Raw genomic sequence first — 16,186 nt, forward strand, 5'->3', positions numbered from 1 at the left:
TTTATAATTGAGAATGAAGAACTTTTTGTCCTGAAATAATCATTTTTGTTTACGTATAGTTGTCAGCATTTAGTTCTTCTGAGATATATTTGGAAGATCAAGATCTACATTATCCACTCTCTAGGAAGGGAGATACAGAGGAGTTTTCCACACATGGTCCACTGAGATGGGGGAGGGACCTGTGAACCTACAAAGGGTGCAAACATGAATGACTGGAGAGCTGTAGGAGAATCCTACAGATCTTAGGGTATCTGAGCAGAATATCAGCACCAATATATTGCTCCATGCACCCTCCTCTGCCAAACATTGGGGTCTTGATTTACTAAGGAGCTGTGCCTACCATTAGCTCACTGCACCAGCCTTACCTTCCCATTCTGGAAGAAGTACAATATTAAAAACAATAATCCTATGCTGGATATTGCACAGCTCTCCTGGAGGACAATAAAAAAGTTACATAATGTATTGTAATACACTTTATATTATCAATACATTTCAGGTGCATTTTTCATAATTAAACTATATTTACAGTACAGTGACATCTATCTGTTTTTGAACATGGCACAGTGAATTGTTTGAAATTTTTTCAAGTGACTGAAAATAAAACTAATTTTACAACCTATGAATGGGAGTATAAAATTGTTTATTATGCTAAGGCCCATTCTGGCAAATGTGATATTTTCCCTTTCTTTTGAATGGATATTAGTAATATTAAAAATTGTTAACACATATCTCATGTTTTAACAGGGTCTGAGATTCTACTATTACTTTAATGAAATTTATCAATTATTTTATTTTCTACAGAATTAAAGAACTTGGTGACCCTAGAATTAGAAGGCAATAAACTTAGTGAAGCAAATGTCAGTCCTTTAGCTTTCCATCCTTTGAAAAGCCTATCTTATTTGCGCCTTGGGAGAAATAAATTTAGAACTATCCCACAAGGTCTTCCCACATCTATTGAGGTAAAAAATCCAAAATGTTTATTTTTCCAGATGTGTTCCTTTTCTTCTTTTGTGTGTACTCCACTACCACTGTAAAACAAAGATGATGTTTTTACATCTTAATAATTTGCTTCAAGAGATATTGTCATTGGTTGCAAAGTCATTATTGCCAGAAATTTACTTATTTATTTCTATTTAAGTTTAAGATTCTGTCATGGATATTTTTAGTAAAAGTCAGAAACAGGTCGCGGGAAATAAAAATTCACGGAAGCTGTGACCTGGTCCCTGACTTTTACTAAAAATACCCTAAGGGAGAGGGAGAAAACGAAGCTGCATCGCTTCAGTGAGCTGGGCGTTAATCAGCTGTTTGGCAGCAGCCCCAAGGCTGGAGCCCTGCCCCAGAAGTCCTGGAAAGTCACAGAATCTGTGACCTCATTGTGTCCTATACAAATTCCACCACACGTGGGCATCCATGTGAATCTCTGGGCACAGCGACATATACTTAAAACTGAAGAACATACAAGACAAAGTAAAAATTGACCTAACCGGGATCACTTCTTCCTTGCAGTCTACTAAATAGCATTTAATTTACACAACTACAATTAATCTTTTTTGTAGCCTCCCTATTGACCCTTCTGATTTTTATGCAGCTCTCAGCTACTTCTTTTCTCTCTCTGCAGACTCCATGGACTCCACTTGCATTCACTATTTCTGCCTATTCTCATGCTTCTCAGCTGCACTGGAAAAGGCTCACAATTATTCTAGTTTCTTGAATCTTAAATTCATTTTCTTTTCCTTTAGTTCTACCGTTTTTCTTTCTAAACAACTTTTACTTCTCCTCCCTCACTGATTATTCCCTACAATTGACCATCTCCTCAAACAGACCTTCTTTCCAGCACTCTCCACCCAGCATCTTGACTTAAAAAAAAAAGTAAAACTGACAGTACCCAGCAAGAGATTTCCTCTTCCCTTTCATCCTCTGTCTCTACACCACCTCTCCTCCTTCACCCCAGTCTTTGCCTCCCTGGTCTCTCTCTTACTATCTGCTACTCATTTCATAGCCTGCTCTCTAAGCCCTATCTTTTTCCACTTACCTCATCCCCTACTCCTTTGTTTCTCTTACTTTTATCTCCTTACTCCTTTCCATTTGTTTCCATTTTCCCCATCCTGAATAAACTTTCCTAAACATTGCCTGCCTTTCCAAATACTGCCTACAAACTTGTTTTAGGCTACTGTACGTTACTGTTCTCATCTCCCACTTTCTCTGTTTCCCTTATTCCTTCATTCCTACTTCATCTTTAATTTGTCTTAATCCCTTTTTTCATGCTGTCATTTATTCTTGTCGCTTTAAGCTAAACATTCAGTCGACATTTAATATTAAAAGAACCAATAATAATTATAGCCTCCAATTTAAGGACTACAAAGCTCCTTTTCTCTACTCATTCAATCCCACTTTTCCCCTGAGATCTCTTTGCACTAATTTCCTCATTAGTGCTGTTTTCCACTCCCTCTCATACAGAGCTGGTCATAAACTTTTAAATGAAACAGAGTTTAATTGGAAAATGTCACTTTGTAGAAGCCAAAATATTTCACAGAACTCAACAGCAGCAGTAGTGAAACTGACAAGAGTGTCATTTTCATTCAGCAGCTGTCAAAGTTCAAGGGACCATATTCTGTTTTGGTAATACAATGTGCTGATAATTCCAAAATGATTTTTTTGGCAGGAGAAGGGGATTTCCAGGTCGAGGAAAATTTTGAAAAATTTAAAATCATCCAATTCAGAGCAAAAGCATATTTCAAAATAGTGAAATTTCCTTTGTACTGGAAATCCTACATTTTGGCCAGCTCTGTTCACATACCTCAACTATTGCCTCATTCTTATTGCAGGTTTGTCATGCCTCTCCTATACTGTAAGATTTTCAGAGCAGAAAATGATGAGTGTTTGGTAAAATAAGTGTTTTGTAAAACGTGTGTATAATTGAGGCACTGTATGAACAAACATCACTATTAAATTTTGTATACCATGAAAAGTTATTCATGTTTTTCCTTGCACTCAGGTACAATCATATCTTGCAGCTGCACTATTAAAATGAAATGTTAATAACACAGGACTGTTAATATGACTGATTGCAACAACAGATAGTTTTTCAGGCCAAAAAGTAAATAAATATTTTTATTTTCTTTTGGCAAACCCATCTTTTATGTCCAGAAAACATGAATTTTGTTGCAACTGTCTTAGCATTCAGTACAGCCATGCACTCACTATGCAACTGCAGGCAAGATGCAAAGATGTTTAAAAATATTTATTCTATTAATCTGTCTTTTAAAGTAACTTATGTTTCCACAAATGAAAAGTATATTACATTTTGAAATATGTTTTTTCCCCAAGTCAAGCCATACACCATTACTATTAATTGGTTTGTTATGCAGACATATTCAGGTAATTATTTTGGTATCTGGAAAATGGTGGTTTTACCATGAGATGCTAATGATGTTTAAAAATTAACTTTTTAAATCACAACAGGAAAAATGTAAATATTGGTCTTCAAATTTTCTTTTTCAAATATACTTGTAGGAACTATATCTGGAAAATAATCAAATTGAAGAAATTTCAGAAATTTGCTTTAACCATACCAGAAATATTAACATCATTGTCCTGAAACACAACAATTTAGAAGAGAGTAGGATAGCACCTATGGCTTGGATCAATCAAGAGTAAGTACCAATTTAAGATTTTTTTGTTATCCAGTACTACTAGTAAACCTAGCTGTGAAAGTAATATTTGTACTGTGTAATAAGGCTCCTCTTATCTCAAACAAAATCTAAGCTCTTAAAAATCCATAGATACCATGATAATATCATCCTAATGTTAGCAAATTCAATTACCTTTCCATCCAATTATAATTTAACACAATTTATGTAATATACAATATCCGTTTTAAAATAACGTTGTGATATTATGCATCAATTCTACTCACAAACCAAGCTAACATTTCATTAAATCTCAAGCAGGGTGGGTTGATTTGAATCAAAACTATTTAAATCATCAATTTTAATCAGATTTAAATCAGCAATCAGGAAACCTTGTTTTTTAATACTCTATTTTAATCATGTTTTGCATTTGTACTTGTTAGATATTTTTCTAAAGAAATATTGATTCTCATTGGTTGGTAACCATTAAAATATGTTGATTTTCAAGTAAATATAGCTTTAAACTAAATTAGGTGCTTTTTTTGGCCAACCAGGAGAATACACATTTAGATAGATTATCTTATATTTATTTAGGTTCTTAATTTTAATATTTGTCATTATGCTAGAAAATGGCAAATAATGCATTTTTTATTTAATGGACATTGATTAATTTTGTACTTGTGATTTGCGTCAAGTTCTCTTTGAATAGAAGTTCAAATTCAATTAAAATGCAAAAAAAAAAAAAAGCATTTTACTTTTCTTAATTAAATAAAACTATCTTAAAAGCAAAGGATACATAAGACAAAAACATTTACCAAAATTTTTTTGCATTTAAAACTAACTGATTTATTAAACAAAGACAATGTTAGATGTAGATAATGAATTGAACCGATCTGGTCACTAAATCCTTCAAGATTTTAGAACTAGTAGATCTCATACTCTCACATCTAGTTTTTATTCATAGATTGGAAGAGAAAAACAAGATTTTTTAACAGTCAATTGGCTTATTAACTTTGAATAAATTGGTCATTGAACTGAACTAGTTGAAGAAACTGAAATGAAGAAAATATTCTCTCTCCACCTGCAGAAGAGGATACTGCTGTCAAAAGCTTTAATACTTCAACAAACTCTGAGTCCGGATGCTTAGCCAGTCACTTCTACCAGTTCAGTGATTTGACTTTCTTTAAACTTGGCAGCAAACTTAACTGCTCAATATTGTTTAATTTAATTTAAATGATTTTAATAGCTTATAGAGAGACAAAGTGAAATATCTTTTATTGAACCAACTTCTGTTTTGTTAAAGACAAGCTTTAGAGCTACACAGAGCTTTTCTTCATACTTTAAGTAAATTTCAGTATTAACATAGGTTGTCAATTTCAAATTTAATTTTAAATAGATTTATTTTAAAAAATAAACCTATATTTAATAGGAATAAAAAATTCCAATTTAAATTTTAAAAATCATCAATTTTTATCCACCCTGATCTCAAGACTAAGGACTAAGTTTTGTTCAGAGTTCAAAATGAATACCAGTAATAACAAAATAAACCGTATATTACAGAGAAATACTCTACATCTCATAGATGGAAGGAAAAAACAGCCCCAAAAGTCTATGAGTTCATATTCAAGGAATTACTGAAATGTTCTGCCTACTGTGGGGAATGGTTTGGAGGAAGGTCACGGGGGTTATGGACCACTTGCTTGCAAGGGCTTTCCAAGATCCACAGGAAATCCCACAGATAGTGGGGCATTTACTTAGAGGACTACCTTAATCCAAAGCAATTATACTATTATCCCAGAACCAGGCTCTCTTGATCCATGCCAATAAAGATCTATCTGAAGCTGGATTACTATTTGCTGTTCACCTGCACCCCTACCTTACTTTCAAAAAGAAACAGAAATCACAAGAAGACTCAGAGTTAACAGACAGGTTCATGACAATACATGGAAGATATACCAATAATTGGGTGATATTTACTTTTTGAAGAAAACATGCTTATGTTCAGGTACCTTGGTCTGATACTGCAGCACTTATTCATATAAGCAGTCCCACTGAAGTCTGATTTAAAATCAGACGATGTCAGCGTCAATGGGAAAGTGAATTAAGTGAAGCAAATGGGACTACACACATGTATAAGGGTTGCTCGATCACACCCATTTTAATGCCACCTTGCCAGTGAGCAATAGTGGTAAGAAATGCAAACCATCTGGATAACAGCCATGGAAAAGAGCTGTTAACAGTAAAGAAAAAATGATGTTTTCTAATGTAAGATACTATTGCAAAACTTATATGCTTATCAAGCACAAATCAGTCCCTTGGATTTTCTATCGCTGTGCTCATATTACTACAAATTTTCCCCCCATCACAACAAAAGCATAGGAATATCTCCTGAATGAAGTTATGATTTACATTTTTTGCTACTCTGATCTTTTTTTCAGAGATAATTATGTCTCTGCCCATATTCAATAAGATGAATTCCCTTTTATTAACAATAACCTCTCTCTCACAGAAAAAATATTTTCCCATAATTAATCAGCTGGAGTTCTTGCCAGCAACTGAATGTTATTTTGTATGGAGTGCAATGTAAACTATATAGTATTCTGTATCATTTACATGTCCCTTTTTGTTTCCTTTAATACAGGAATTTGGAATCTATTGATCTTTCTTACAATAAATTATATCACGTTCCCTCCTATCTGCCAAAATCTTTACTGCACCTAGTACTTATAGGAAACCAGATTGAGAGAATTCCAGGATACGTGTTTGGTCACATGAAGCCAGGGCTGGAATACCTCTACCTTTCTTTTAACAAACTTAACAATGATGGAATAGATCCAGTGTCATTCTATGGAGCTTATCGCTCTTTGAGAGAGTTATTTTTGGATCACAATGAATTAAAGTTTGTACCATTTGGAATCACAGAAATGAAAGCATTAAGCTTTCTGAGGCTGAACAACAACAAAATACGGTATTTACAAATTCTGCTGTGTTAACTGATAATATTAAAAGGATTAAATATATAGTGCACTATATTTTAAAATCTATTAACTTCCTACTCATCATTTTCCACCAACCATACATTTTAAATATTGCTAGAAGGGACTGAATCATTAATTCTCTATTACAATATTTTCAAAAACCATATACAAAAAAGAAGTGTGATTTAAATCTCTCATCACTGTTTTTAAAAAGTGTACAATGCTGAGTACCAGTACTCTCCAAGTACTCAGTTTCTTAAAGATTTGGGGTCAAATCCCCAGCTACAGCTGTGCTCTGCTCGCCACAGCAGAGGAAAGCAGGGGAAAAGGTGGCTCTACGTCACCTTTCTGTTTTTCTGATCCTAGGGCTGACCGAGGCCCAACCTAGCTGCTGACATAACTTGGAGCAGTCCAAGGGCTGGTCTAATTTATGCTGTCTGGAGTAGACTCCTACTTATGCAACCAAAGATCACCGGAGTATAGCACTTTCCAGAAACATCCCCTCCAGCCCTGTCACACTCTCTATGCAGCAGGAGAACAGGTGACCTCAAAGTCCCCACACCAGCTTTCTGTCATTTTTGCCAGGGGAATCCTCAGGTGCTCCATTAGGGCATTTTTTCAGCTGGTTTGTATTGCCTGAGCAGCGCAAAGCAGCTTCATGATGGTCCAAGAATCTTGTCCATATTGTTAAGACAGCAGTTTATCTAGTACCTGATGTATTCCAATCATTTTTTAATAAAAGGTAAGTAATTTTTTAAGAGATGATAATGCAAAAAAAAAACATTCAAACTGAGTTACAAAGGAACATCAGTGACAAACTCATTTTTGAAATATACCAATTATAAATGTCTACGTGACCCTTCAATTAGCATATATCTATGAATATAGTCAGTAATTAATGGACTACCACCACAGTATAGAACTAAAAATAAAAATTAATAACTATCTTTGGGGGGTAATTTATAACTATTTTTAATTGCTGATCAAGTCCAAACCTTTTTCAAAAAAACTTGGTAGTCAGCATCTCTAAAATGAATAACTTGTATGGAAGGAACTTCTTGGTACTCTTTAGTAACTAAGCCAAAATTTATCTTATGATTTCACAGAACAGTCCCTCCAGAACGCATCTGTAAATCTATTGTTAATGATGACAATGTTGATGATGACAGCGATGATGATGAAGAGGAGGTTGAAGATTCACGTTTGGAACATCTTCATCTTGAAAACAATTATATCAATACAAGAGAGCTTTCACCATATGCATTTTCATGCATAAGATCCTATTCCAGTGTTGTTCTGAAACCACAAAAGGTCAAATAAATAAAAACACCATGTATTTTCATCACAAATTTTCTTACCTGAATGAAATTATTTATTCTCCATCAGATACACAGATCAGTTGATCTCCTAGTTAAAAGACGTCTCAACACTGTAACCATGATCATCATACACTATTATTTCCCTAAAGGTGTCAGTTGATGTATTAGTGTATCATCTAAAGACTGCTTGATTTGTTTAGTTTATGCTGTTAAACATACATATGCACATGCAAAAATGTGCCATTTAATAAGACACTTTTTTATGTACAGCCTGATTGAATGGATTTAAAACAAATTAAAACTGGAATATTAACTTTAAAAAGAAAAAAAAAGCAAACCAAACAGAAACCTAACAAGCCTTTATTTGCATATACATTGACGTAGAATAAAATAAACAAATTGCTTTAAAAAAACCCAATGGTGTTAAAAAAATGATAATTGCCAAAAGTGTTATAGTGCTAAATTGCCTTGGAATTGGAGGAAGGAAACCTTTTAAATCTTATACAGTCAACAAGTTATTTAACATGTCTAGATCCTTAGGTTCTGTAGATGGAACAGTGAAGTGTTTCATGCTAACACTGCAAAAGAACTGAACCAACCCTGTTTCTAAATAATTTCTGTAACGTATTTTTACCTATGTGCTAGTCACCATGTTTATCCATGTTTACAGACAGAGAGGTTACCATGCTCAACCTTATGATACTGTATAATGTAATAATAAGAACACACAGCTCATATATATTTATATTCTTTATTTAGAATGGTCCAAAAACCCCTCTTAAGTTTCCTAGGGTTTTTTTTTTCTTTCAAAGAGTAATTTCTATAGAACCCATTGTTTCATCCTTCTTAAATTCTGTAAGAATTGCTCATGAGAGTAGAATCACAGTAGGGAATGATTATAAAAGACTGATATCTTTTATTTTCCAGATAATTATTTTCAATAATCTACTGACCTTTCCTCTGAGGGGCTCTATAAGAAACTGCCACTCTGTTCTACCAGATAAAGTGATAATCCTGAATCATCTTTTCTTCTTCTGAACCAATGAAAGAGAAGATGGAACAGGTTAATTCAAGTGTTGCCCTTTAAAAAAGGCCTCCATGTTGTAGAGGCAGCACACAAAAGAGTCTGAAGTGACATGTCCACATCCAGGTTTTTAGCCCTTCTTCTGGAGTTGAAATAATTCTGCAATGGGATCTGGTGGTGCAGATGAACATATGGATATTATTTCCCACATCTATTATGAAAATTTACTGCCAATTAACTATGTAAATTAATGTACAAAAGTATAGGATTCACACATAAACAGATAGTCCAGGACCAAGATCTTTTGTTTTTAAACTTAATATCAATAGCTATTATGTACAGCATATGTACTGCACATATAAAAGGCAGATTACTCTGTTTTCTCTAAAGTGAAAAAAACCCATAGTGTATAAAGGACAGAATCCTGTTAATTTACCTCTAATTCTTCTCGTATAAAATTAAATGACTATACATGTGGCACAGTTATATTCTGCCTGAATACGAATCAAATTATATATAATGCATTGCTTGTTAAAATTGGTGTGGTATGTGGCCTTTTTGTTAAAAAAAAAAAAAAAAAGACTGCTATGGTTATTTTGCTTGGTTAGGTATGGTCATACAGATATGACATACAGACAGGTTAACTTTTTTTATACAATATTCTACTTTTCTCAGCTTTATTTAATAATTAAAATATTTGTGAATTTCTACACATTGAATCCTTTATTTTTCTCAATAGTATCTAATACTTCTTTTTGTCCATGGAACATTGTGTAAATGACTCAAATTACATTTTAAGAGATTTGTTTTTAATGTAACTTGTTCGGAGAGAATGACTACATATTGTTAAACAAGATCTAGACTTAAGAGAAAGCACATTAAAAAACTTAAAAACCAAAACACTGCTAGTCAAGTGTTAAAAGAAAAACAGACTAATCAGCACCATTGAGAAGTTCTCGCTAGAAATGCAGCTGTAAAAAAAAACCATTCAGAATACAAATCTGCCCAAGGGAGAAGTTCCAGAAAAACAACCCTCTGTATCACATAGCTTTTTGTATTGTTAAAATAACTTTAAGCAAAACAATGCATGGAAAATCTCATTTAATAGGGCTGGGTCCACAAACAAGAATTTTAAAGGTGTGAATTACTATAAATTATGAAAAGGCTTTTGAAATATTTGATCATTTTAGGTGGTAACAAGTTCCTTAGGTACATTCATGCATTTTCTTACATATTCTGCTAGGAGAGAAAGGGAGCAGTACCTTATAAACTAAATTTTCATAACTGCCTATTTTTTTCTATTCTAATTAAACCTTTTAGGAAGCATGCTCGGCATGGGCAACTCCTTCTAATACAGACACCAACCGTAGAAAGGAAATTAGTAGATACCACTAGAAATATTGTAGATAATTTTTTTTAAATAACATTTTCATAAAGGACATCATCAATGGCAAAATTCCCACTGACTTAAATAGGAACAGAATTGAACCCTGAAGTATTAATGACTAAGGACTGCCTCTCTGATTCCTCTAAATACTTCAATGTGTGTTGAGTGTGGGCAGGTTAGACTTACTCCTTCCTCAAGATTTTTCTCTGTATTACCCAACACCAGCTACATTATTGAGGGAAATTAAATAATAAGCGCATTCTTAGTTCTAACATGTAACGACTGTGAAATATGGCTGAACATCATCATCATAAAATAAAACATGAGCAGAACTACATATACTTTTTGTAGAAGGGAAAAAGCTTCTCAGATATTGGGGAACAGGAAAGGAGAGGGGGCATGTAAACTCTACTTCAGCTGCTCCCAGTTGAGATCTCTTCCTCCCTGACTCCATGGAGAATATTCATTGCTTCTGGCCCCACCAAAACCCCACTCTAGCTAGTGGGGTGAGAGTTTTCTCAAATCCTCCGGCGTTCTTTGCATGATTTTGTAGAAGCTGTCAGAAGTCATAGATAGTGGCATAAATGTTTTCAACCTTTTAGAAGTAGCTAAGCTATGCAGACATCGTAAGAACAGCCACTGAAATGGCTTACTTGCATCCTGGTATTCAAGGAACAACATGCATTGTCAGCATCATGTCTATTTTTTGGTTGTGTGTGGATTACTGCACACAAGGATTACTTTAAAACACTTTATCCCAATTATCTACTACCAATATCTCCAAAATGCCATTGCCACTCAGGAGAAAATGGTCAAAATCACAGTTCTGCATCTCGAATAATCAAGTACACTCTTTGCTGTCCATCTTTTAATGCTCAAAACATTATGTAAGAAAATTAACAATTCACTTGAATCATTCTTTGAATTCTCTAATTTTTAATCAATATTATTTGTGTCCCTGTGCCTGTTATAGGCTATCAGTAATAAACGTCTACTGAAGGGTTTTACTTCTCATCCCAACTAAGCAAAACTGTGCCTGAAAGGCCTGTAGCAGAGAATGGCACAGAGTACCACCATTCCCCAAAGGGAGCTCCTAGAGATACTTGGTCAGATTTTCAAAAACATGTAGGCGTTTAAATATGCAGATAGGTGCCTACTGGGATTTTCAAAAGTGCCTAAGTAGGTGAGGCAGCTAACTCCCAGGCACCTAAACTTGCTTAGATGCTTTTGAAAATCCCATTAGATGCCTATCTGCCTCTTTAGATACCTAAAAACGTTTGAAAACCTAGCTACTTGTGCCTACTTAAGACACAATGCCTCTTGGACAATAGGGGAAATTAGCCATTGCACCACTCTTTACAAGGTGCTGCATATAATTTATGTTATGTGGGCAGTGGTCTGCTAGCCAGTGTTATTAACAGTTGGACGTTGGCTCATTGAGCCCTCAGGTAAAATCCTGGCCCTATTAAGTCAATGGCTGAGCTGGGCCAGGCAATGAGTCTCCTTGCTGCTGCTGGGCTGGGCCTGGGCAGCGAGTCTCACTGCTGCTGAAGGGCTGGGGAGGAAGGCTCCCCATTGCCAGTTGCAATGACCTATCAGAAGTGAAGGGGTGGGACGACCACCCGCCCTGGCTGGTGTAACTGCAGGGCCAACAAACAAAAAGACCTAGCAGCCAGAATTCAGGACCTGAAGCTCCCAACCTGAGACTGTGGGTTCTGGGGGCCAACCAGAATCTGGGACAGTTGGGAAGGAGGTGATTATTTCAAAAACTATTTTGAAAAAGCACTTGCAGATAAAAAAGGTACTTATGCTTTAAATACCTTTAAAATGTACTTCAGTATAATTACAGAATATTCAAAGTGCTTGCACACCTTGAAATACTTATGTACTTAAATACAAATGTACAAATGTACTTAAGTAGATGGGGACAATTGGCAAAACCCCCACTGACTTTACTGGGGCATAGATTTCATCCTTCATGTTTGACAGCTAAGGACTTTGATTGTACCTGGTCCCTGCACAGGACTAAGTGAAGGAGGAAGAGGGGAAAGAGAAGAATGGTAAAAAGTTGGGCAAAATCCATTCATCCTTGTTTGAGGCAGGCATGTATGGTACACAGTCAAGTCCCTTTCTGTCACAGGTCAGGGTTCCCTGGATTCTTACAGCAAACAGTCTTCATACATAGCAGTGGAAATAGTATATTTACAATAGACTTTACAAAGGTTCGTTCCCCAGAACATAAGGCTTTCCCCACTATCAAGGCACAAGGCAGGAGTAGGGAAAATATCTCACCACTCTGAAACTTTGTGCTTCTCTGCCCTGTCTTCTAGCATTCCCTCTCTGTACTCTCTATTCCCGCCTCTCTTTTAACTGTGTCTAGCATAGATAGTTAATCACTTAATACTTAAACTATTACCTCATTAATTTACTCCATGTGAGGGCCCTTCCAAAGCGTACAGAGTTGTAAGTCAGCCTTAGGCTACTCTCATTCTGCCACACTTCCTCTTCTAATACTAAGAATAAAAAAACCCCAGTTATCTACCTTTCAAGATGTGTTGCTCATATCCATTTCTAGTAGGTGTGTGTGCACTGCGTGCAAGCACCCCGCAGTGGAGTGGCGCCTCCATGGTGCTGTATATAGGGCCCTGCTGACCTGCTGCCTCCTCAGTTCCTTCTTCCCGGAAGGCTCTGACAGAGGGGAAGGCGGGTGGGTCTTAGTATGGACATGAACAACAGATCTTGAAGAACAACAATTACAAAAGGTAGGCAACCGTTTTTTCTTCTTCAAGTGCTTGCTCATGTCAATTCCAAGTAGGTGACCCCCAAGCTGACCAAAGGAGAGGTCAGAGTTCATGGAATCGCTGACTGAAGCACAGCTCGGCCAAATGCTGTCGTCATCTCTGGGCTGCTGAGCATTAGCGTAATGCAATGTGAACGAGTGGATGGATGACCAGGTTGTGGCCCTGCAAATTTCCTGTGTAGGGATCTGTGCCAAGAAGGCTGCAGAGGAAGCCTGCGCCCTTGTGGAGTGCGCAGCCAGTGCCAGATCTTAGCAGGTCCTGATACTGCAGGTGATGAGATCCTCTGGGACAATACCTTTCATCCTATCTACTACAGCGATGAAGAGTTGCTTTGATTTATGAAAGGGCCTAGTCCTCTCTATATAGAAAGCTAATGTCCTCCTGACTTCTAAGAAATGGAGGCTTCATTCCCTGTTATTAGCATGTGGTATGTGGATTCGAGAAGAACACCGGGAGGAAGATGTCCTGTTTCATGTGAAACTGGAATACCACCTTAGGAAGGAAGGCTGGGTGGGGTCGCAATTGAATCTTGTCTTTGTAAAACATTGTGTACAGAGGGTTGGATGTCAAACCTTTGAGCTCAGATGCCCTTCTGGATTAGCTAATCACAACAAGGAATGCCACCTTCCACAAGAGGTAGAGGAGCGAACATGTTGCTAAGGCCTCAAAGGGAGGTCCCATTAATCTGGTGGGTACCAGGTTTAGGTCCCATCCTGGTATCGGACAGCAAACCTGAGGGTAGAGTATGTCCAGGCCCTTGAGAAAATGGGTCACCATTGCATCAGCAAAGATTGATTGTCCGTCCACTCCTGGGTGGAATGCAGAGATCGTTGCCAGGTGTACTTCTATGGATGATATCGCCAGCCCCAGTTGTTTTAAGCACAGTAGACAGTCAAGATGAAGGGCAGCAATACTTGCATTGGAGGAGTGCCCTTGTGCATCACCCAACTGGAAAACCTCTTCCACTTGGCCAAGCATGTAGCCCTGGTGGAAGGCTTCTTGCTGCCAAGGAGGACCTCTCTGACCAGCCCCCGACTCCATGGGGGTCAGCTGTGGAGCTTCCACACCATGAGGTGGAGAGACTCAAGGCTGGAATGCTGCACACGACTGTAATCCTACATGATTAGGTCCGGCACCAATGAAAGGGCAATTGGGGCGGCCATGGATGGTTCCAGCAGCATTGTATACCAATGCTGCTGGGGCCAGGCTGGGGGTATCAGTATGACAGATGCACTTTCCCTTCTGATCTTCAGTAGGACCCTGTGAACGAGCAGGAATGGGGGGAGGACATGTAAAGCAGGTTGTGGTTCCATGGAAGGAGAAATACATCTGTGATCGAGCCTGGACTGTAATTGAGGGAGGAACAAAACTGCTGACACTTCCTATTGAGTCGGGTTGTGAACAGATCTACTTGGGGACCGCCCCATTCCCGGAAAATGTTGTTCAGGATATCCAGGCAGATTGACCACTTGTGGCTGTGGAAGGATCTGCTGATATAGTCTGCCAGCTCGTTCTGGGATCCCGGAAGGTAAGATACCTCAAGATGTAGGGAGTGAGTGATACATAAGTACCACAGTTTGAGGACTTCCTGGAACAGTGGAGCATGCTCCACCCTGTCTGTTTATATAGAACATCATTGTCATACTGTCTGTCATGACTGACACGCATCTGCCCTCTAGGTGACACTAGAAGGTTTGGCCTGCCAGGTGAACCATTATCAGCTTCCTGACATTGATGTGGAGCAACAGCTCTGCCAGAGACCAAATCCTGAGGGTCCCTAGGTGTGCTCTCCATCCCAACTCAGATGCATCTGTGACCAGAGACAATGATGGCTGGGGTCTGGAAAAGGGGACTCCCTCACATACCAATTGAGGATTGAGCTAACTGAAGGGATTTGATGGCCTGAAGGGGGAGCAAAAACACCTTGTCCAATTTGTCTGTGTTTGGTCAATAAGCCCATGCTAGCCAAGCCTGGAGAGGTCTGAGCCACAGACTTGTGTGCTGTACCACAGATGTGCAGGAGGGCATGTGATCAAGGAGTTTCAATCAATTTCCCACCATTGTGGTGGGAAAACCACTCAAGTCCTTTATGATGAAGCACATAGTACCGAAGCGAGACTCTGGCAGAAGTGCCCTGGCCTGAACCGAGTATAGGACTGCTCCTTCCTATAAACTCTATTCCTTGGAAGGGGATAGTGTTGACTTGGGCACATTTAGCCGAAGCCCCACTTTGTTGAAGGTCAACCGTATCAGGTTGATGTGTGCCTCTACTTGTTCCATGGAGTGGCTCTTGACAAGTCAGTTGTCTAGATACGGAAACACCTGTACCTGTCGTTTCCTTAGGAACGTGGTGATGACCACCAGACACTTGGTAAAAACTCAAGAGGCCACCAACAACCAAAAGGCAAGGACCGTAATATGATAGTGAGTGTGGTTTACCACAAACCTGAGGAACCTTATGTGAGACAGCACTATTGAAATGTGAAAATAAGTGTCCTTCAAATCAAGGGTGGCATACCAGTCCCCTGGATCCAGGTAGGGGATGATCACGGCCAGGGAGACTATGGGGAACTTCAGCTTCTTCATAAATCTGTTGGGGTTTCCCAGATTGAGAATAGGGCTGAGACCCCCTTTGGCCTTTGGGATCAGGAAATATCAGGAGTAAAACCCGTTTCTCCTTAATTCCTGAGAAACCTTCTTTACTGCTCCTGCTTGTAGGAGCCCCTACACCTCCTGTATAAGGAGATGCTTGTAAGAGGGGTTCCTGAAGAAGAATGGGGAAGGTGGGTGGGAAAGTAGGAAGGAAGAAAATGGGAGAGACTATCCCAATTCTACCATGCATAGCACCCAAGCATCTGAGTCCATGATGCCCGGTAGAAATGGTATAAGACAATTCAGGAAACAGGGAGAAGGATCCTGGATTTGGTCTGTGCATCACTCCCGGAGGCACCCTCAAATTCATTGCTTGGAGCTACAAGGCTGCCTCACCAAGCTCAGATCCTAGTTAGATGGGGTTGTGAAGGACAAAAAGGTTGGGGTTTGAAGTGC

The 16,186-nt window shown here is 38.0% G+C and overlaps 2 protein-coding genes across 2 annotated transcripts in view; one reads left to right on the plus strand and one right to left on the minus strand.

Moving 5' to 3' along the window:
- Nucleotides 1-9,620, plus strand: part of ECM2 (extracellular matrix protein 2) — a 43,397-nt gene extending 33,777 nt beyond the window's left edge. Inside the window, exons 7-10 of the mRNA XM_067568158.1 lie at nt 802-959; nt 3,514-3,653; nt 6,271-6,597; nt 7,714-9,620. Of these exons, the coding sequence (XP_067424259.1) occupies nt 802-959; nt 3,514-3,653; nt 6,271-6,597; nt 7,714-7,927 (839 nt within the window). The 3' untranslated portion in view covers nt 7,928-9,620. The remainder of the gene's footprint in view (nt 1-801; nt 960-3,513; nt 3,654-6,270; nt 6,598-7,713) is intronic.
- The window catches only part of CENPP (centromere protein P), a 280,800-nt gene that overhangs the window by 111,117 nt on the left and 153,497 nt on the right, over nt 1-16,186 (minus strand). The gene's annotated exons all lie outside the window — the stretch shown is intronic.

Source organism: Emydura macquarii, unplaced genomic scaffold, assembly GCF_026122565.2.
Source record: "Emydura macquarii macquarii isolate MOO-44397 ecotype Brisbane River unplaced genomic scaffold, CSIRO-AGI_Emac_v2 contig_2846, whole genome shotgun sequence".
Lineage (NCBI taxonomy): Eukaryota > Metazoa > Chordata > Testudines > Chelidae > Emydura > Emydura macquarii.